The 21,885-nt window shown below is 50.0% G+C and overlaps 1 protein-coding gene across 8 annotated transcripts in view; it reads right to left on the reverse strand.

Annotated features, from left to right (window-relative positions):
• Nucleotides 1-21,885, reverse strand: part of NLRC3 (NLR family CARD domain containing 3) — a 40,465-nt gene that overhangs the window by 2,143 nt on the left and 16,437 nt on the right. Inside the window, exons 2-19 of one of the 8 annotated variants that reach the window (XM_049903491.1) lie at nucleotides 20,846-20,943; nucleotides 20,531-20,692; nucleotides 20,087-20,288; nucleotides 18,244-19,993; nucleotides 17,573-17,659; nucleotides 14,682-14,765; nucleotides 13,915-13,998; nucleotides 9,070-9,153; nucleotides 7,548-7,631; nucleotides 6,793-6,876; nucleotides 6,044-6,127; nucleotides 5,480-5,563; nucleotides 4,830-4,913; nucleotides 4,379-4,462; nucleotides 2,001-2,084; nucleotides 1,540-1,623; nucleotides 782-839; nucleotides 240-323 (exon numbers count right to left, since the gene is read on the reverse strand). In XM_049903491.1, coding sequence (XP_049759448.1) covers nucleotides 240-323; nucleotides 782-839; nucleotides 1,540-1,623; nucleotides 2,001-2,084; nucleotides 4,379-4,462; nucleotides 4,830-4,913; nucleotides 5,480-5,563; nucleotides 6,044-6,127; nucleotides 6,793-6,876; nucleotides 7,548-7,631; nucleotides 9,070-9,153; nucleotides 13,915-13,998; nucleotides 14,682-14,765; nucleotides 17,573-17,659; nucleotides 18,244-19,993; nucleotides 20,087-20,264 — 3,081 coding nt within the window. In that variant the 5' untranslated portion in view covers nucleotides 20,265-20,288; nucleotides 20,531-20,692; nucleotides 20,846-20,943. Of the gene's footprint in view, nucleotides 1-239; nucleotides 324-748; nucleotides 840-1,539; nucleotides 1,624-2,000; nucleotides 2,085-4,378; nucleotides 4,463-4,829; nucleotides 4,914-5,479; nucleotides 5,564-6,043; nucleotides 6,201-6,792; nucleotides 6,877-7,547; nucleotides 7,632-9,069; nucleotides 9,154-13,914; nucleotides 13,999-14,681; nucleotides 14,766-17,572; nucleotides 17,660-18,243; nucleotides 19,994-20,086; nucleotides 20,289-20,530; nucleotides 20,721-20,845; nucleotides 20,944-21,885 lie in introns of those variants that run through there. The other 7 variants (XM_049903492.1, XM_049903494.1, XM_049903490.1 and 4 more) reach the window with 7 other exon arrangements.

Raw genomic sequence — 21,885 nt, forward strand, 5'->3', positions numbered from 1 at the left:
AAAACTTGGCTGGAGGGGGAAGGGATTTGATAACGCAGAGTTCTCTGCAAAGCCTCTATGCTTCCAGGAACCCTCCCATAGACAAGGCTTGGGACGGGCCCCTTTTACACTAGTTTCACTCCCGAGCTGCTGAGGGAGTTGGAGGTCAGCTGGCTCCCAGAATTGGGCCAAAGGCAGGGCCTGACCTAAGGGTGAGCGGCAGTGGCCAGGAAGGGCAGACGTTGCTGAACCCCACTCACTTGATGTGCTGGAGCCCATGGTTTCCAGATAGTGCAGTGGCGATGCATACCGCCCCATCCATCCCCAGAGAATTCTCTTGAAGACTAAACAGAGAAAAGATGGAAGGAGCACAGTGAGCCACTCAGAACAAAAGAAAACATCTGAGGAAGCAATGCCGAATTACCTTGTGGGGGCGGTAGAGAAAGGACAAGTGGTTCTCTGGTTGATTTGTCCCTAGAAGGCATAGCAACAGCTAGGTGTCATTTAGCTCTTGAGACTGGTGTCTACAAGTAGCCAGGTTGCCCTGTCTAGATGCCACAGACGGTGGAAGACCGTAAATGGAGACGCTACTTAGCTCTGACTTACGCTAAGCAGAATGAGCAGACTCATCTGCAGTGGCATACTGACTGTAATAATCAGGAAGGTCTGAGTCCTGTATATTCGGAAGGAAGCCATGACAGAGGAAGTGAACAGCATTTCTTCGTGGGGGGAGATCCAACAGGGAGGAAGTTGGCTGCTCTGGGACAGCCACTTACTTTAGTCTCCGGAGACTGGAGTTTACCTTCAGAGCATTGGCCAGGGCTTTGGCCCCAGCCACCCCGATGGCGTTTCCTCGTAAACTGTCAGGAAAAACGGGAAACCTCTAAGGCATGGTGGCAGGTGGTGCTATCTCCTCACGTTTGTATGAGTGACTTGATGGAGGAAACATGGACTGCAGCAACCACCAGAGGAGGGCTGCTCCGTCCTCACTTCCCCAGCAACAGGACTGAGCCTAGCTTGAGGGAACAAGACATATAAGGAAGAGGTGAGGCTGCTCCAACGTGGGCGATTTATTGGCGCTCTCATCCTCCTTTTTCACTCCAAAGAAAAAGTGGGCTGACACAAGAGAGGCATTGCTCCGTCCACCAGATCCCCAGTGCACTCAGCATCTCAGGATTCCACAAGAGCGGGGATGACCTGGACATGTTGGAGTGCCTCACAGAGCCTGACGCTGCCACCCCCCAGGAGTTTGATCTTCTCACAGATCAGGATCAGTGGCCACCCTAGGAGCCCCTGAACAGGGCCTTGAGCATGTTCAGCTTGGGCAAAGCCAACCCAGACAGGAGAACAGGAGTGTAGAGAGAGGATGAACTCTGGGGGAAAAGGTATGGCATGGGAGTTGGGAAGCTGGGCCATGTTTGATCTAAATGAAGATCATTGCAATGTGCTGGGCTTCCATGCACACTGGCATTTTTTTTTTTTCTTTCATGTCTGTTCAGTTTGAATTCAGTAGCTTTGTTTCTTAGGGCAAGGGATGGAGCCAAAGACTAGAATACTTACTCAAGAACCTCCAAGGTTCTGTTCACAGCCAGGGCCTCCCCCAGCGCCTGGGCCCCTGGGGCACCGATGGAGGCCACCTGGAGGCTGTTGGAGGAGGTTGAGTCAGTGTAGGACTGGTTGGGCCTTTCCAGCCTCATACCTTCCCCCAGCCCAGTAACTGAAACTGGCGAGATAGCGCTGAAAACTGTTGGTCCAAAGACTTCTGCAACTCCCAGAGTTGTTTGATGCCTAGGACAGGGACCTGGTTGCTAAGGGTATAAGCAGTAGAGGCAGCCTCCTGGAAAGTTTTGGGGAGAACACTCACTGGATCTTTAGCTCTTACTCTCCAAATGGTCGATTTCCCAGTTGTTAAAATTAGGAAAATCAAACACACCTTCCTTGCTGGCACACAAAGTTGATGTTTAGCATGGGAGGGTGGAGAGGACCAGCTTCCTGGACTGCTGTGCATACCCTGGACTTACTAGAGAGCAGTGAGGGCCGTGTTTGCCTTCAGCGCCCTGGCCACTGCAGAAGCTCCTTCGTCCCCGATGGCATTCTCCTGTAAACTGAATGTGGGCAGTGAACTCTTGGGGGCCATGTGGGGCATCAACCAGACTCTACCAGGACCTGCAGCACTTGGGCCTTCCAGATTGAATTCAGACCCCACACACACATAGACATTGACTTCCAGGGGTCTTCATAAGCATCTCATTGATGATTTAGTTGATGAGAGCTGTGGTGTCCATTTTCATTTTTTCCCAGGGGTTGCCCTGGGGGATAATTACCCCACCCGTGGTGCCATTGCAGCCCCATAGGCTCATCATGACTAACATGCAAAGGGGTCCAACCGTCAGAGACAAGAAGAGGACACACTGTAGAAATATTTTCAACAAGAATTTGGACCAAAAAGGGTGTTTTTCACTGGCAACCAGAAAATTCAACCAAAGCCCTCAATCCCTGAGGCATTGTTGCTGCTCTGGTTGTTACATCTTTTTTTCCTCCAGACTTGGGGAGAGCAGCAGGCCCTGGAGCAGTTAAGGAAGCCGTTTGCATGAATTATTTTAACAGTGTTTGAGGGGGTGTTATGTGCTAAGGGAGCCTGGTGGTGGAGTGGTTAAGAGCTTAGGTGCTAACCAAAAGGTCGACATTTCAAATCCTCCAGGCACTTCTTGGAAACCCTATGGGACAGTTCGACTCCATCCTGTAGGGTAGCTGTCAGTTGGAATCGAGTGAGTGGCAGCAGGTTTGGTTTGGTATGTGCTGTGTTGTGCAAACCAACAGGCCCACTTCTGCCCTCTTGGGATTCAGGTGGGGAGGCAGGATTAACCAAGGAGTAACAACAGGCCAGGTGCAGGCTTCAGGGGCCCTGTGGAGTCACCTGCCCCAGTGTGGTCACACAGGGCTGCCCAGAAGAAACAGGTCTAAACCAAAACCTGAAGGATGAGAGATGAAAGAGAGGGCCTGGCACATGTAAGGAATCCAGAGAAGTTGAGTCTCAATCCCTGGGGCAGAGTTGTCGGGGGCGTGGTGAGAGATGAGACCAGGGAGGAGCAAGAGCAGCAGACCCTTTGACTCCGGGGCCACACTGAGGGGCCAGGCTTCACCCCTCAGACCCTGGGCAGCCATGGCGGGCTCTCAGCCAGGAGGGGTCAGAGCCACGTTTAGAAAGCTTTCTAGCCAGCAGTTTGAAAAGGGACTGGATGTGGACAGGAGAAAACTAGTTTAGGAGGTTAGCATAGTCCTGCAGGTGAACGATGACGGTGGCCTGGATGGTATGGATGGATGGGAGCATCATTGGGAGGGAGAAACCTCAGGATGTGGAGGTGAACTGGAAGCAAGGGAGTGGGGCCGAGCGAGGAGGCAATGTCCCGAGTTTTCACCATCGCTTGGCTGGTTCCAGTCACGGGCTAGGGAACCAGGAAAGAGGCGGGCTTGTGGAGAGATCGTGGGGACAGCCCGGGGTGCCTGTGAGACACCCAGGTAGAGGTGTAGGAGAGGTCTGGGATGTGGATGTGGGTGTCTTGGGCCTTTGAAAGTAACTGGAGCCCTGGGCGGGAAGGAGTGCCATGGAAAAGCCTTCAAGGGAAGATGGCCTAGGACAGAACCCTGAGTATTTAAAAGTCTAATAATAAAAGAACGTGGAGGAATGGCCAAAGAGGAGAGACTCTGAAAGCTGAGGAAGAAGGAATGGTCAGGGTCAAAAGTAAATGAGGCTCATCTGGTTAAACATACAAAAAAAAAAAAATGTTCAACACGCAGTCACCACATGACCCAGGACTCCTCTCCCAGGTCCATATCCAAAGCACAGGTCTACATGAAAACATGCATGCACATATTCCTAGTAGCACTATTTCCAAATACCTCAAATGTCTATCAACAGATAAAATGTGGCCTGTCCATAGACAATGGGATACTATTCAGCTATAAAAAGAAATGAAGTTCTGATACATGCTACAATGTGGATGAACCTTGAAAACATTATTCTAAGAAGCCAGAGAAGAGGACAGATAATATGATTCCACATGTAATATACTTAGACTCGGCAAATGCACAGCCATAGAAAGTAGCTGAGTGGTTGCCAGGGGCTAAGGGGAGTGGGGTGGGGAGTGACTACCAAGGCATTCAGGACTGCTTTTTGGGGAGATGAAAATGTTCTAAAATTGTCCAATGATGGTCACATGACTCAACACATGAGAAGGCACTGAATTGTACACTTTAAACGAGTGAGTTATATCTCAAAGCTGTTACATTAAAAATAAAAAGCAGGACTGAAAAGTTCCTGCTGTGGTGCCCATACCTGGTGGGCCTGGGTTTCTTGCTCCCCGCCCCACCCTGCAGCCTCTGTGGAGGCCCCACTTACTCTAAGCTGACCAGGCTCCTGTTGAGCTGTAGTGCGTGTCCCAGGGCCTCGGCAGCACTGGCCTGGAGGAAGTTCCACTGCAGGCTGGGCAGACACAGAGACACTCTTGAGCATGCAGCCTGGGAGCTGACCACAGAGGCCCTGGAAGCTCCCAGAAAGAGAGTGCTTCTCAGAGGGGTCTGACAGCCGGGCACGGTGGTTCCTGAAGGACGGGGTCCTGGCCACTGAGGTAGACAGAATTCCTGCCATTCTCAGGGTTAGTCTGCAGAGGGTCCCCATGGACTCTCTGGGGAGAGCCCTGCAAGAAGCATTGCCGTGCCTGCCTGTAGGTCAGCCCCAGGAAGCAGGATGTGGGGTTAGGACAGGCCCCTGATACTGAGTCTCCTGCCTCAGCTGGTTTAGGTGTGGCCTGGGGCCCTGGTGGGGAAGGCGGAGCCACAGGCAGACTCACTGAAGGGAGGTGAGTGCGCGGTTTTCTCTCACTGCCCCTGCGATGGCCTGGGCACCCCGGTCGTGGAGGAGGTTGGCCGTCAGGCTAGGAGGAAGGGAATGGGAACAGACCCTGAGACCCACTGGCCTTGGTCACCGGTGAACCCACACCGCTCTGCCTACCTGTCCCAGGACCATGTCCATGCCCCCGTCAGTGGTAGAACTTTTATGTGTCAGACGTTGTGCAAGGCATGTGACAAGGCTTATTTTGCTGAATCCTGACAACCCCATGAGGCAGGTGTCACCAGGCTTGGCAAGGTGTAGTGACTGCCAGGGTCACAGCCAGGAGTTGGCAGAGCCAAGATTCCCATCGGGTGGTCCACCTGGGGGTCTAACACTGCTGACCCCTCTGCTGCCTGTTAGTTACCACAGGGATGAGGCTGGCAGACTGTGATTTGCGATTTGCAACTTGGAGGGCAGAGGTGAGAGGAGCTGGGTCAGGACCAAGTGAGGAGGGTGTGGTCACGTCATGGTACCATGCCCATGAGCCCCCAGATTCTGGGTGGGTGAAACCACTGGCATAAATAACCCTCAGGCAACACAGACATGCCACCTCCTCAATCCCTCATGCTCTCCCACCCCCCCCACCCCCACCCCCGCCCTGCCACATACTCCAGGTTCTTCAGGGTGCTGTTGGTACAGAGGGCACGGGCGAGAGCCTGGGCTCCCTCTGGACTGATGGAGTTTTCTCGGAGGCTGAAGAAAGAGAGAAGACCCTGAGCTTCTGACCTGGCAGATGGAGGCCTAGGCCAGGAGACAAGCCAGAGGTTTAGGCTTCTCAAAGCTCAAGAGCAACCACAGGGGGTACCTGGGCCTCCTGAGTGACCTGATGTAAGGTGTTAAGGAGGCTGTTCCAACAAGAAGGGCTCAGATTCCTAGCCAGGAGGAGGAGAGTGCAGGGGGAGAGGATAAGATGACAACATCTCCAGGTGTGAGGGGCAAGAGGCAGGTGAGCCTGTGTGGGGGCCTAAAGGACCTGTATCTAGGAAGGGAGCTGAGAATGAGCCAGGATCCTGAGCGAAACCTGCCCTTGAACATAACAGACCCCCGCAGGGGTACGTGTGGACCCCCCAGCATTGGCCTGCCCTCCCAAGTTCCAAAGTCCCTTCAGACTCCCAGAGTCAAAGAGATACTGGTTGGACAGTGGTAGGACTGGACTGGTTGGAGAGGACTCACTTGAGGCTGAGGAGGGCCTGGTTGGTGCAGAGGGCCCCTGTCAGGGCAGCCGCCCCCGTGTCGCTGATGGAACTGCTCTGCAGGCTGCAGACAGAGGGCGGGCTCACTTGGCATAGCAGAGGCTGTCCGGGGGACCCAGGGAGTCACGCGGTTCAGCCTGGGCCACAGTGCTGGGTTCAACAGGGAGGGAGGGACCCTGGGGGTAGGTTCTACCCCACATCTCTCCTCTCGTCTCACCTTTCCTCTCCCATCCTAGAGAGGATAGGTCAGGCAGGTGGGTTTAGCACCACAGGCCTGAAGCCTAGACTCTTCTAAACTTGACGTGGGTGGCTCCAAAGAGCCTCTGAGGGGTGTTGTGTTTACAACCCCCAGAGCAAGTGACAAGGCAGAGCCCCAGTGTGGGGGCAGTGCCAAGTTCCCCCACCCTACCCCAAGCCAATGCAGCCAATCAGTCTGTAGTCATCTGCACCAGCTTTTCAAGGGCACTGGGTGCTTCTTGTCACTCTGAAAATTCCAGAACCAACCAAACCCCTACTGTCCAGGGGAAATGGAGCTGGCAGGGTGGGTGGGTGGGTGGGTGTGGAAGGAGAGAGATCAGGGTATGCCCAGGGCTTGTTGATTGGTTCAGTTCTGCCAGGGAAATGGCCCTGACCAGCAGTTCCCCCCCCACCCCCACATCTGCTAGATGGAGACCCCAGGGGAGTCACCCTCTGTCCACAGTATCCCTGGAGGGTGTCAGGCAGACTCACTCCAGGCTCTCTAGGCCCTGATTCACCTTCAGGGCCTCAGCCAAGGCCTTGGCACCTCTGTCACTAATGCTGTTACTGGAGAATCTGCAAGAGATGGGAAATGAGTGAGCCAGCTTCCTGGAGTAGCCAGGCTGGTCCTGGCCTAGAGGTCAGGGTCCAGGAAGCTCTCTCAAGGAGGGCTGTCTCTGTTGTCTCAAGGATGCCAGGTGCATTGCTCTGCCTGAAACCTGTTGACTGGAAGCCTCTGCAAGTGACCACCTGCCTCCTGTAAGAAATCAAAGTGGAAAGTCCTTGACTCCCTGGCAGTGAGAGGTATTTGTGGTTCTTTATGTGAACGTGGTTATCTTCTTCTGCTATGTGGGAAGGCAGTAGAATGTGAACCTGAGAAGGTAGGAGTTCACCCAGTCCTGGATATCTAGGTCTCCATTTTCCTGGCCTAGGTTCTTTGGATGCCAGAGCCTGCCATCCTGCACCCACCCATCCACCCCTCCCTCCCTCCCTCCCTCCTTATGCTCACAAATATTTATGGTGGGCTGGGGATTGTGCAAAACTCATTGCTGTTGAGTCGATTCCAACTCATAGCGACCCCATAGGACAAAGTAGAACTGCCCCATAGGTTTTCAAGGAGCGCCTAGGTGGATTCAAACTGCCGACCTTTTGGTTAGCATCTGCAGCTCTTAATCACTACACCACCAGGGTGTCCAGGCATTGTGTAGGCACCCAGTATAAAAATTTGGCCATTCTGCATTTCTCACATGAGCTCCTTCAGACTCCTGTTCTGCTTCAGGGCATCTGCCATCCGCTGGGCTCCCACAGGCCCAATGGTGTTCTTCTGCAAGCTGTGGAAGAGGAGAGGGATCCCTCAGTAAAGCTGCCCACCGCCATTCCCAGGCCTAGGACAATCTGGGGTCAACGTTAGAGTTCAACTAGACCACCTAGTCTAGACTAGAGATTACTTCCTTTAGAGACTAGAGACAACTTCCTTTATCACAGCATGGGGTGGAGGGGTTCTCCAGGAAAGGTCTGTGAATCATTGCCAAAGTGTTGGCAATGACATTATTATGTGGGAGAGTTAAGAGGCAAGGGCAGCCAGGCCTTCCCTTCTAAGGGGTAGAAAGCAATGACTGGTCGATACTGTGAATACCCACCACCTCCCAAGTGGGACTGCCATGTGCAAGTCCTGCTGCCTATCACTTTGACCAGCTGCCAAACAGTCAGCAGTCTACCACCTGCCTCCCAAAACTGGAACTCTCCCTAGAAACCTTGCTAGGAAAGGCCAGAGGGCAGACCCTCTGTATAGATTCCTCTTCTGAAAAAGTCACTTCCTTTTATACTAAACCTGGCAGAAGGAGATGTGACAAGAGAATCCTACATGGCTGGTGAGAAATCCTGGCCCTTTGGCTTCTGTCCTCACCCTGAGAGGACAGGCAGGGTAGGACCTCTCCTGTGAAGGGTAAACAACAATCTAAAAAATGGAACTTTCCTGGGGCCCAAAGAAAAAGTGACCTGTTCCCTCCTCCCTTTTCTTTGAACATTCCTTTGAGAAAACTTGTAAATCCTTTCTCTGTCCCTTTGAGATGTTTGTAAAGATTTTCAAAAGCTAAATGAGTCTCTTGCCAATTTCACAACCCAAGAATGGCCTTGGAGCTTCCTCTTTGAAATGTAAACATCAAAGGAGATAGTGTTCCAGTATCCCTGCCTCCCTGCCTTGACATTGGCTCCACGTTGTAACTACCTGCTTGCCATAGAGATGTGAGGGGTTTTGGGTTTCCTGTAGATAAAGGCAATTAACCAGCACAGGTGGCCACCCCATTTACCAGGTGTTGAATTTAGAATGAACTATGTGTGACAAATAGTGCTGCCAGATCGCCTGAGTTGAGACTAATGGTTTCTCTTGAGAACACGTATGTAGTGTGTTGAATCTGCCTGGCTATGTAGAAGGGTGAGCTTGCCTCCTGTCTTGCAGTCTCATTAACTAATTGCCTAGGATACATGTCACAGTCTGGTTTAAGGTTTATTCAGTAATAAAACTATTTTACTCTTTGCTACATTTATGAACAGGATTTTCTGAGTGGGCAGAGATTTTATTTTTAATGATTTCCCCAACACCTGTTCTCTGGAACAGAGCTGGGCATCAGGTTTTCCAGGGGCCATGTGGACAGGTCAGGAAGCCTCAGGACCTTGCCCCATCCGTTCTTCCTTGCAGAAAACAGAGAGACACTTGGAGAAGGGGAAGAGAGGAAAGAGGAGGGTTCTAGTGACAGCATATCAACTCACCACAGCATGCAGAGGGTCCGGTTGGAGGCTAAGGCCTCAGCTATGGACCCAGCACCATCGTCCTTGATCGCGTTGCTCTGGAGGCTATCAAAGTAAGGAAGAGAAACATCATCACAGAGCACAAGAGGGCACCCAGCAATGGCCTGAGCTCCCATGCAGTGGGGATACCTGCCCTGGAAGATGTCTCAGAGTCACTGAGGCCCAAGGGGGAAGCAACTGGTCTTGGTAGGAAAGTAGTTCTGACCACGGCATGCCCTTGCTGTCCACTGCGCAGGAAGAGGAACAGGAACAGGAACAATTGGCCCTTGCCTTACCTCTCCCAGAGGCCACTGCTTAGGTTTCTCTCTGGCTCTATAAATACTTGCCTGCTGACTGGAAGTGTGCCCATGGTATCTGGATAACAGTAACAAAGTCACCAATAGTTCTGATTACAACTAAAAATGATAGTCCCTAAGTATGAGTGCCCCCATGTGTCTGTCAGTTTGTCGTACTGTGGGGCTTGCATATTGCTGTGATGCTGGAAGCTATGCCACCGGTATTCAGATACCAGCAGGGTCACCCATGGAGGAGTTTCAGCTGAGCATCCAGACTAAGACAGACTAGGAAGAAGGACCCGACATTCTACTTGTGAAAACCATTAGCTAGTGAAAACCTTATGAATAGCAGCAGAACATTATCTGATATAGTGCTAGAAGATTGGAAGACACTCAAAAGACGACTGGGGAAGAGCTGCCTCCTCAAAATAGAGCGGACCTTAATGACATGGATGGAGCCAAGCTTTCGGAACCTTCGTTTGCTGATGTGGCGTGACTCAAAATAAGAAGAAACAGCTGCAAACATCCATTAATAATTGGAACCTGGAATGTATGAAGTATGAATCTAGGAAAATTGGAAATCATCAAAAATGAAATGGAATGCATAAACATTGATATCCTAGGCATTAGTGAACTGAAATGGACTGGTATTGGCCATTTTGAATCGGACAATCATATAGTCTACTATGCTGGGAATGGCACCCTGAAGAGGAATGGTGTTGCATTCATTGTCAAAAAGAACATTTCAAGATCTGAAGTAAAACGCTATCAGTGATAGGATAATATCCATATGCCCACAAGGAAGACCAGCTAATACTACTATTATTCAAATTTCCGCACCAACCATTAAAGCCAAAGATGAAGAAACAGAAGATTTTTATCAGCAGCTACAGTCTTAAATTGATCAAACATGCAATCAGGATGCATTGATAATTACTGGTGATTGGAATGCGAAAGTTGGAAACGAAGAAGAAGGATTGGTAGTTGGAAAATATGGCCTTGGTGATAGAAACAATGCCGGAGATCAAATGATAGAATTTTGCAAGACCAATGACTTCTTCATTGCAAATACCTTCTTTCACCAACATAAACGGCAACTATACACGTGAACGTCGCCAGATGGAACACACAGGAGTCACATTGACTACATTTGTGGAAAGAGACGATGGAAAAGCTCAATATCATCAGTCAGAACAAAGCCAGGGGCCGACTGTGGAACAGACCATCAATTGCACATATGCAAGTTCAAGCTGAAACTGAAGAAAATCAGAGCAAGTCCACAAGAGCCAAAATATGATCTTGAGTATATCCCACCTGAATTCAGAAGACCATCTCAAGAATAGATTTGATGCATTGAACACTAGTGACTGAAGACCAGACAAGTTGTGGAGTGACATCAAGGACATCATCCATGAAGAAAGCAAGAGGTCATTGGAAGGACGGGAAAGAAAGAAAAGACCAAGGTAGATGTCAGAGGAGACTCTGAAATTTGCTCACAAACGTGGAGCAGCTAAAACAAAAGGAAGAAATGATGAAGTAAAAGAACTGAACAGAAGATTTCAAAGGGCGGCTTGAGAAGACAAAGTATTATAATGATATGTGCAAAGAGCTGGAGATAGAAAACCAAAAGGGAAGAACACACTCGGCTTTTCTTAAGTTGAAAGAACTGAAGAAAAAACTCAAGCCTCAAATTGAAATAGTGAAGGATTCTGTGGGGAAAATACTAAACAATGCAGGAAGTATCAAAAGATGGAAGGAATAGACAGAGTCATTATACCAAAAAGAATTAGTCAATGTTCAACCATTTCAAGAGGTAGCATATGATCAGGAACCGATGGTACTGAAGGAAGAAGTCCAAGCTGCTCTGAAGGCATTAGCGAAAAACAAGAATGCAGGAATTGGTGGATTATCAATTGAGATGCTCCAACAAACGGATGCAGCACTGGAGGTGCTCACTCGTCTGTGCCAAGAAATATGGAAGACAGCTTCCTGGCCAGCTGACTGGAAGAGATCCATATTTATGCCTATTCCCAAGAAAGGTGATTGAACCAAATGCAGAAATTATCAAACAATATCATTAATATCACACGCAAGCAAAATTTTGCTGAAGACCATTCAAAAATGGCTGCAGCAGTATATCGACAGGGAACTGCCAGAAATTCAGGCTGGTTTTAGAAGAGGATGTGGATCCAGGGATATCATTGGTGATGTCAGATGGATCCTGGCTGAAAGTAGAGAATACCAGAAGGATGTTTACCTGTGTTTTATTGACTAGGCAAAAGCATTCGACTGTGTGGATCATAACAAATTATGGATAAACATTACGAAGAATGGGAATTCTAGCACACTTAATTGTGCTCATTAGGAACCTTTACATAGATCAAAAGGCAGTTGTTCAGACAGAACAAGGGGATACTGATTGGTTTAAAGTCAGGAAAGGTGTACGTCAGGGTTGTATCCTTTCACCATACTTATTCAATCTGTATGCTAAGCAAATAACCCAAGAAGCTGGACTATACGAAGAAGAATGGGGCATCAGGATTGGAGGAAGACTCATTAACAACCTGCATTATGCAGATGAGATACCACCTTGGTTGCTGAAAGTGAAGAAGACTTGAAGCACTTACTAATGAAGATCAAAGACCACAGCCTTCAGTATGGATTGCACCTCAACATAAAGAAAACAAAATCCTCACAACTGGACCAATGAGCAACATCATGATAAATGGACAGAAGATTGAAGTTGTCAAGGATTTCATTTTACTTAGATCCACAATTAACAGCCATGGAAGCAGCAGTCAAGAAATCAAAAGACACATTGCATTGGGTAAATCTGCTGCAAAGGACCTCTTTAAAGTGTTGAAAAGCAAAGATGTCACCTTGAAGACCAAGGTACACCTGACCCAAGCCATGGTATTTTCAATCACACCATATGCATGTGAAAGCTAGACAATGAATAAGAAAGACCGAAGAAGAATTGACGCCTTTGAATTGTGGTGTTGGCGAAGAATATTGAATATATCATGGACAGCCAAAAGAACAAACAAATCTGTCTTGGAAGAAATACAACCAGGATGCTCCTTAGAAGCAAGGATGGCAAGACTGCATCTTACATACTTTGGTCATGTCAGGAGGGATCAGTCCCTGGAGAAGGACATCATGCTTGGCAGAGTACAGGGTCAGTGGAAAAGAGGAAGACCCTCAACAAGGTGGATTGACACAGTGGCTGCAACAATGAGCTCAAGCATAACGATTGTGAGGATGGTGCAGGACCGGGCAGTGTTCTGTTCTGTTGTGCATGGGGTCACTATGAGTCGGAACAGACTCAACAGCACCTAACAATAACAACAACAACAGGTGTGAGTGAGAGTGTGAAGAAATTATAACCCTCATCATTGTTGATGGAATGTAAAATGCTGTAGCTCCTGTGGAAGACGGTGTGGCAGTTCCTCAGCAAGTTAAACATAGAATTCTTATTTGACCCAGCAATTCCACTCCTAGGTAAATACCCAAGAGAAATGAGAATATATATACTTACACAAAAACTCATACACAAATGTTCATAGCAACACTATTCACAATAGCCAAAAAGTGGAAATAATTCAAATGTCCATCAGTGGATGAATGGATAAACAAATTGTGGTATGTCCATACTATGGAATATCATTCAGTCATAAAAAGGAATGGAGTTCTGGTACATGCTACAAAGTAGGTGAACCTTGTAAACACGATGCTAAATGAAAGAAGCCAGACGCAAAAAGGCCACATATTGTATGATTCCATTTACATAAAATACCTAGAATAGGTAAATTGATAAAGACGTATAGCAGATTTGGTTTGCAGGGGCTCTGGGGTGTAATGGGGAATGACTGCTTATGGGTATGGGGTCTTCTTTGGGAGAGGCGAAAATGTTTTGAAATTAGATAGAAGTGGTGGTTGCACAACATTATTAATGTGCTAAATGCCACTGAATTTTACACTTTAAAATGATTAATTTTATGCTATATGAATTTCACCTCAAAAAAGAAATAAAAAAAAAGAAAAACATAATACCATACTCAACTTTGACCCACTTAAGGATGTATACAACCACAGGCACCTAAAAGGGACACAGATAACCACACCAAACCATAGGAACCTTCTGGAATATGGGCTTTTCAGTGTGCTAGAAAACACTTCATGGGAAAATTCTGACACTATGGCCTTGGGAATTTCCCGTTCAATAGAAAACAAGAGGTTTTTCTAACATTATTTTGCCCTTCCCCATCTCTATGAGCCCCACAACCCCTGTTTTTCCTCTGCCCCCTTCTCAGACCATAAACACAAGCACAGTGACTCAGGAAGAGCTGGATCATGGAAACTTGCTTAGGATAAAAGATCCCGTAGAATCCAGTGGGATTGGGGCCCAGGCTTGCCATTTCGAATTGCTTCCCATTTCGAATTGCTTCCCATTCCATAGATGGCACCTGAGGAGAGAGTTTTATAGGCCCTCTCCCGGGGGCAGCAGGGATGGGGGACAGGTAATATGTACCTCAGAGAAGCCAGAGTCCGGTTAATCTTCAGAGCATCTGCCAAGGCCTTGGCCCCTTGAGGCCCAATGGAGTTACCTCGGAGGCTGGTGGAAGGAAGAAAGAATTATCCTCTTTCATTTGACTCCTAGGGAGGGAAGGATGAACAGAAGTTACACTGACCTTTAAATCTATGATCATCCAAAAGAATGAGTCAGGGTTTAGGATTTCATGTTTGAAGGAATCAGTGCAGAGATCCTTATACAGTCAAACAAGGAAGAAGTTTCCCAAGATAGTCCCATGTGATGGGGAAACAAAACAAAACAAAAAAACAGGACTTGATAGAAGTAGGTTTGGATAAAATGAGGAGAATGATAAACCCAAATTCAGGGTTGGAAATGGGTCCTGAATGAATGAATTCAGAGCTTCACTGGATCAGGCTCCACAGTCCTGGGGGATGACACTTAGGCAGCAGCTAGGGGTGGCTATGGCTTTGCCTGCTCAGCTGTCCTTCTAACCCACCCAGAGTAAAGTGTGGTCTAGGGTCAGGCCTCCCTGTTTCCTACTCCTACAGGAGTAAGGGGGCTATCAGGGGCCAAGAGACCTTAGAACCTGCTCTCAATGAAATATGGGTACCATGCCCAGAGGTTACCCATGGGCTGAATCTGGGGAAGCAGGGAAAGTTGGATAAGACCAGTCATTTCACAGGAGGGGGAGGAGCCTGTACAAGATGTCACACAAGCTCTCCCTGTTCCAATGGCGAGACTTAGGCCTTTGACATCCTACTTACTCCAGAGCGGTCAGACTTCTGTTGACCAGGAGGGACCTGGCCAGAGCTTTGGCCCCTTTGTTGCTAATCTGGTTCTCAGCCAAGCTGCCCAAGAAAAGGGAAAGGAGTGGTTATTCAGGTCCATACATCCCATCACCGCTTTCTTCATGCCGTACCTGTGATTTGAACCCCTCAGCCTCCCCAACATCATCAGGGCCTGGATACAGGTGGAGATGCACTGGCCCGTTGGAACAGGATGGCCAGGCACGGGAATGCCCCGATCCTGAGTGGATAGACCCTCGCTTTGGCAAAGGATACCAGGGAAAATTTGGCCAGAATCTAGCACAACAACTTCTATACACATAGCAAAGCAAAGAGGGCAATTACAGAACCCCATCATGTAAATTTCAGCCACTGGTATGCTGATAAATTGGCTCTCCGAAAAAAAAACCTGATTGTAGCGTTTGCCAATTTCCATGGTGTAAATACTCCCACCACGACCAATTTCAAGCACCAACAGTTTAACGACCAGCTTGCAAAAATTCCTGAAAATATAACCATCAGCCCTAAGGAACTGGTAGAAACTGGTTCCAGCACACTACTGATTCTAGCCTTTCTCTTGTGACAGAAAAGCAAATGGTAGAGTTGTTACAAAATTAGCCCTAAAGTAAAAAAAATACATCTATATCTGCCTTGAAAGGGCGATTTCAGGAATATGCTGGTGGATCAACTTCATCTTGCTTCATGTACCCAATTTCAGAAATGGTAGCCATTGAGGCTTTTTACAGTTTCTTAGGCATTTACAATTGGGGCAGCCCCATGGGATACAGTTTTTCAATTAGATCCCCAGGCCACTGCTTTGTAATTTTTGTTCCAAGGGCTCCAGGGATCCTCAGGAAAGCTTCAGGAGCCAACAAGAGTCTGATGAGCAAACCACATGGGCTGGGCTCTGGGCCCCCACCCCCTCTCCTTTCAATCCTCATAGTTCCCCTTTTATCTGTTTTACATATTGGAGTTCTGCCTGATGTCTCTTTTTAAAACGGTGCTATTCTTTTTTAAAAGTGTGAAGACCATTTATCCAGGCTACCTTCTATATAAATGTGTCAGATTTTAGAGAGCCCCTGGCCCCCACCACCCCAGGACTTTGATAATGTTTTATAAATAGTATTTTATGAGCCATGTGAGTTTTCTGAAAGATAGCTTGGACGTTTCAAACACAGGTATGGCATTGAGAACCAACTACAAAGTGGTGAAGAAGGGAATGTGGCCATAGAACTTTTTGGCTTAGTTCAGAATAATTTCTGAGCATTGTCTAGCCTCCTTTAAGAAAAACAAAGTTGGCTGTGTTATCATGTGCTAAAAATGTTGGAGACTCCCACGAAGTAAAAAAAAAAAAAAGTGAAGTCATTATTATTTTTCTTTCAGAGAGGTTACGTTCATGTCTCTTGCTAACAAGACAAAGGTGATACCGCTAATGACAGCTATTTCCTCCATGATGCCTCCTTGGTGCCTGCCTTGTCATAAGCACTGTACTTGAATTAACTCATTCATGCCTCACAGCAATCGTAGGAAAGGATTAACCTTGCTCAAAGAAGGGTCTCCTCTGACCCTTGCCCCTGGATCCTGGAAGGTAACCTCTAAACCCCTGGAATATCCTTTCTGATAAGTGTATTTGTTTCTTTGAGGGCCTTGGGCTGCACCAGATAGTTTATGCTAACAGTGTGATTTATGGTGGAACCTTGGGTTATGTGTTATTAGCTTGACCTCTGGAGTAACTGGAGACTAAGGTCAGGCGTGTGGGTGATCCCTCATGTCTCTATGACTGACCCACAATAAAAACTCTGGACACCAAGGATTGGGTGAGCTTCCTATTTGGCAATACTCCGTGTATGTTGTCACACATTGTTTATGGGAGAATTAAGCACTATCCATATGACTCCACTGTGAGAGGACACCTGGAAGCTCCTGCCTGGTCTCTCCTGGACTCCACTTTTTGCCTTTGCTGATTTGAATTTTTATCATTTTGTTGTAATAAACCATAACCAAGAATATAACAACTTTTCCGAGTTCTGAGAGTCCTTTTAGTGAATCGTTGAACCTGAGGGTGGTCTTGAGGACCTACCGAACTTACAGGTAGGTCCCCATTTTTACCCTCTTTAGGTACAGAGGTGTCTTATTCAAGATCACGCAGCAGCATACAGAGCCTACTGTCCTAACCACTACACTCAGTGGTTTGTTTTTGTTCCTAACTGGTTCTAAATTTCGTTTCTTCAGAGAAAGATTATTCAGAACCTGGAAGGTTCTGAGGATGAAAAATTGCTCTCTGGGTCCTATCCTCCAAACTCGTCTCCCTAGTTTTCCAAAACCCATCCTCACGTCATCACATTGCTTCAGCTACAGCCAGGCTGTTACTCAGATTCAGAAATGTTATTACAGGAGGGATTTCATAAGCATGTAGATCTAGTCTTCAGTCAATATATAAGATTCATCTAATTACAAAATTGTTGTTGTTAGTTGCTATCGAGTTGGCTTCAACTCATAGTGACCTTATGTATAACAGAATGAATTAAATGTACTAGATGTCCAGAATACTGTTTGAGGTCAAACTTTGAGAGGAGCTTAGAGAAAATTGGATCTGGCACCATGTCAGCATGAATAGCTCTTGAGAAATGCTTTCATGTCCACGATAGTGTCCGACCCTCATCATATCATTTCCCTCTTACAGATGAGCTACCTGAGGCTCTGGAACCCTCTAGAATGGGCAGAACCAAGTATAGTGCATCCTGTGCCACATGCATCAAAGACCCCTCTCCTTGAAAGCGTCACTGGACAGTTGAACAGGAAGGGTGAGGGAGTCATGGGCCCCTCAAGACAGGTGGGCTCCGTGGGTGGGGCTCCATTGTCAGGGTTACCTGATCTTCTGAATGCGACAGTCCTTCCCGCTCAGCACACTGCCCAGCAACTCCATCACGGGGTCCTGGAACTGGTTGGTGTCCAGCCTGCCCAATAACAGTGACAGTGAGTGGTACCACTACTCATGGGCAGGGTAGTAGGAGGCCACTGGCAAAGGGACTGGCGTGGGGACAGGAGAGGGTGCATTAATCCCAGGTCTACAGACATCTGATTGGGGAACCTTTTCCTCTCTCTCCACTCCATCACATCCTTGTGACTCAGAGATCCATGCCCAGCACACCCCCAATGCTCCGAGTTTTCCTATGGAAGGAGAACTGAAAGGCTCAGAGGCTGTGAGCTCTGAGGTTCCTGCCCAAGGATGTGTCTTCTATGAGCTGTCATCCCAACAACCCTGTATGCTACTTGCACCTCTATGGCACTGTGCTTGCTCTCCTCCTTCTGAGGATGTGTAGCTGCTCTCTGGTCTCAGGACCTTTGCCCTACATCTTCCCCTCCCCCTTTGCTGAGGCTGTTAGCAGTGGATGGAGGGTGGGCTGCAGGTAGAATGGGTGGAATCAGGGGGCACAGCCTCGGGAGCACTGGGGTGGTCCAGGGTATGGAAGGAGAAACTGTTGCAGGCCCTTCTCTCTTCTCTGCCCATGTGCCCTGTGTGCCTCCCCTCTGTGCCCACCTGAGGCTCTGGCAGTAGAGCAGCTGGGGCAGCAGGCTCTGGAGGACGACCTGGTCGAGGCACAAGGACAGGTTAGCCTCCTGGGCGCAGGTGTCCGACACCTGCAGCAGGTAGGCCAAGGCAGCACGGTGTGGAGGACTGGTCAGAATGGCCAGGCCCCCGCACTCCATGGCCTCCTCCATGCTGCGGGCCAGCTCCGTGTGCTGCAGCTCATGCAGGCAGCGCAGGACGTTGACAGCCCGGGCACTGACAGCTGCCTCGGGGGCCAGGCAGCCCTGCAGGATTCTGGCCGCCTGTGCCCGGTAGCCCTGGTGCTCGCCCGGGGCTAGCAAGGAGCCCATCAGCAGGGCATTGACCCTGGGGGACAGAAGGCCCGAGAGGAAGCGCAGGAACACGTCCAGCCTGCCATCCTCAGCCTGCATGGCCCTCTGCACTGCGCTCCGGAAGTGGGTGAGGAAGCCGAGCCGGGGCCAGGACACGCCACTGTCTGTGAAGAGGTCAAAGATGGCCCTCTTGGATGCACCATAGTAGTATGCAGCAGCCACAAACTCCTGCAGGGACAGGTGAGAGAAACAGTAGACGGCAGAGGAGCCCAGTGTCTCCTCCTGCTGCAGGAAGCAGCCGCACAGGGCACTCTGCAGCAGGGCCACGTCCACCCCGAAGGCCTTCAGGTCCTGCTCGTAAAACACATACTTCTTCCTGACCAGCCCGTGGAAGGCCAGCCGGCCCAGAGTCCCTGCCATCCTACGGCCCCCGTGGGCCACCTGCTCGATGTGTGGGCTCACCTTGCTCTTGTCCTGCCCCTCCCTACCGAGCGCCATCCTGAAATACCAGGAGTAGATCTCGCTCAGGGTCCTCGGGGGTGAGAGCTCAGTGTCCAAGGTCCCTCGCCTGTGGCGGTACATGTGGCCCAGCGCCAACCCTGCAAGCCGGCAGAAGGCGGGGATGGTGCACATCAGGTAGAGAGCCCTGTCGGCATGCACCTGGGCCAGGACCCAGCCTGTGAGGCTCCGGTCTTCTGCGAACATCCGCTCCAAACACGCCTTGACCTCCTCCTGGTTAAAGCCCCGGATCTCTGTTATGCGATCCACCAGGCCCCCCGGGATCTGGCCAGCTGTGCTGGGGCGGGAGGTAACCCAGACGGAAACTTCTGGAAAGAGATTTCCCCGGATGATGTTGGTGATGAGGTTGTCCACCTGGATCTCCTTCTTGGGGTCTGTGCAGGCCACAGTGTTGGAGAAGTCCAGAGGTGTCTTACATTCGTCCAGACCATCCAGAATCAGGAGGACCCTGGCTGGGGCTCCTGCTGCCAGGCTCGGCTCCCCCACATGCGGGAAGGCAGAGCAGATAAGCCTGTCAGCCGACACCTTCTCATGGGTGTTGAGCTCCCGGAAGGTCAGTGGCAACACCAGCGAAAAGTCCTTGGCGAGCTGCCCCCGGGCCCAGAGGCAGACGAAGTGCCTCACCAGTGTGGTCTTGCCCACGCCTGCCACCCCGACTGTGATGGAGACGCGGGGTGGGACAGAAACCCGGGAGAGAGGCAGGAAGAGCCCTCCCAGGGTGATAGTCCTGGCAGTGCGCCTGGCCCCACGCGTGGCCTCCACCTGCGTGAAGTCATGTTCCCGCAGCTGCAGGTCCGTCAGGCCTTCCACCAGCAGGAGGCTGGCTAGCCTGGGCGGGGGGCCCCCCAGCTCCAGACCACCTCCCAGCCGGCTCAGCAGAACCTCCTGGTGCCGGCGGATCCTGTAATCTGCGGGACAGATGGGGTTAGGGACTTTGGAGGTGATGGGGATGGGGAGAGAGCCCAGGTAGAGGCCCTTCTCTCCACCCAAGCCCATCTCACCACTGCTGGGGGGCTCCAGAGGGGGTTCCAGCATCCTGTCGGAGGCCTGCGGGGCCTGAGTCCCCTGACTGCCCTTCCGCGCCAGCAGGTCCATTAGGGTTTTCACCTGCTCAGCCGGGGAGCCACTGCCGCGTCCTGCGCCGGCCTCTCCCCACGCCCAAACCTCCTGCTTCTGCATGCAGTCTGGGGCCTCCGCCAGGAGCTGTGGACAGAAGACCCAGCCCTGCCACCTGCTCTGCCCCCGTCCAGGGCCTCTAGGGGTATGCCAGGGAGCCCACCTTCCTCCGTCCAGCCTGAGGCTGCCCCCTGGTCTGGCCTCCAAGAAATACCCCCACCTGTCTAGGAAGGACTGTTCCTTCCCGGGTGGTAAGAACAGTCCCATCCCAGGAGCTCCAAGGTACAGGGGCCACGTGGCTAAGAACCGGCTGGGGCTCAGCCACTTACCTGCCGTGTGACACCAGGCAGGCTGCTGAGGCTCTCTGAGCTACGGTGTCCTCATCGGTAGCCTGGAAATGGTGATGAGGTTGGTAGAGGAGTCAGAGGGCAGGGGAGCTGGTTCTCAAGTGCCTGTGTGGTGACTTTCTCATCCAGTTGTCCTAGAGTTTCCTGGAAGCAGAGGACTCCCTTATTTCTGCTAGGAGAGGGGATGGCATTATGCTGAGAGGTGAAGTCCGTGAGCCCACCTGCGTACAGCCACCTCCTCTCCCAGGACTTCCATCGGTTTCATTCTAAGCCCTGTCCTCCTCCTCCCTTCCTCACCTGGCATGCAGCAGGCAGGACATCTAGCCACAGGAGCTGCCCCTCCAGCGGGGCTGGGGGCTCAGGGGGCCGGGGCTGGCCATCCCTTGCCCATAGTTCTAGAGAGAAAACACGATGTAGGGCCCAACAGGGTCATGACCACCCCTGCCGATGGCCCAATGCCCCTTCTTGGGGGAGTGGAGCTGCCTGGCATCCCAAGGCCACCTGCCCCCCAGCATCTCTCCTTCTCCATGAATGCAGGGTCCTGAGCTGAGGTTCATAAGGACAGAAAGGGGCCAGGGCAGTCTCTCCCGTTCTAAAGACCAAAATAAAATACGTCCCACCTTCTTTCATATTCCCCTACACTGATGCCAAACAGCCCCTCACCTGCTTTCCCTGGTCCATTCCCCACCCTAGGTTCCCCAGGCTCACCCCTGACCTCCCCTGTTCAAACCCAGTAGAACCAATTGCACTAAAAACCCACAATTGCGCTGCTCTTTCAAAATCCTATTAGCAGAGTTCATGTTAATGGGGGAGGAACAATTTGGAAAAGGACGGTGAGAATGGTTCCACAACTTGAAGAATTAATGTCACTGGATTGTACATGTAGAAGCGGTTGAATTGCTGTGTGTTCTGCTGTGTATGTTCTCAACAACAACAATAAAAGATAAAATAAATTAAAAAAAACTTTTTGGCAGAAACAATACTGAGATAGAGAGAATGGTGACACACTGTTAAGTATGTGTCATGGATTGAATTGTGTCCCCCAAAAATATTTGTCAGCATGGCTAGGTCATGATCCCCAGTATTGTATGATTGTCCACCATTTTGTCATCTGATGTGATTTCCCTGTGCGTTGTAAATCCTATCACTATGATGTTAGTGAGATGGATTAGCAGCAGTTATGTTGATGAGATCTACAAGATTAGATGGTGTCTTAAGCAAATCTCTTTTGCAACATAAAAGATAGAATCGAGCAAAGAGACATGGGGACCTCATACCACCAAGAAAGCAGTACTGGGAGCAGAGTGCATCCTTTGGACCCGGGGTCCCTGCGCCTG

Source organism: Elephas maximus, chromosome 12 (genome assembly GCF_024166365.1).
Source record: "Elephas maximus indicus isolate mEleMax1 chromosome 12, mEleMax1 primary haplotype, whole genome shotgun sequence".
Classification (NCBI taxonomy): Eukaryota; Metazoa; Chordata; class Mammalia; order Proboscidea; family Elephantidae; genus Elephas; species Elephas maximus.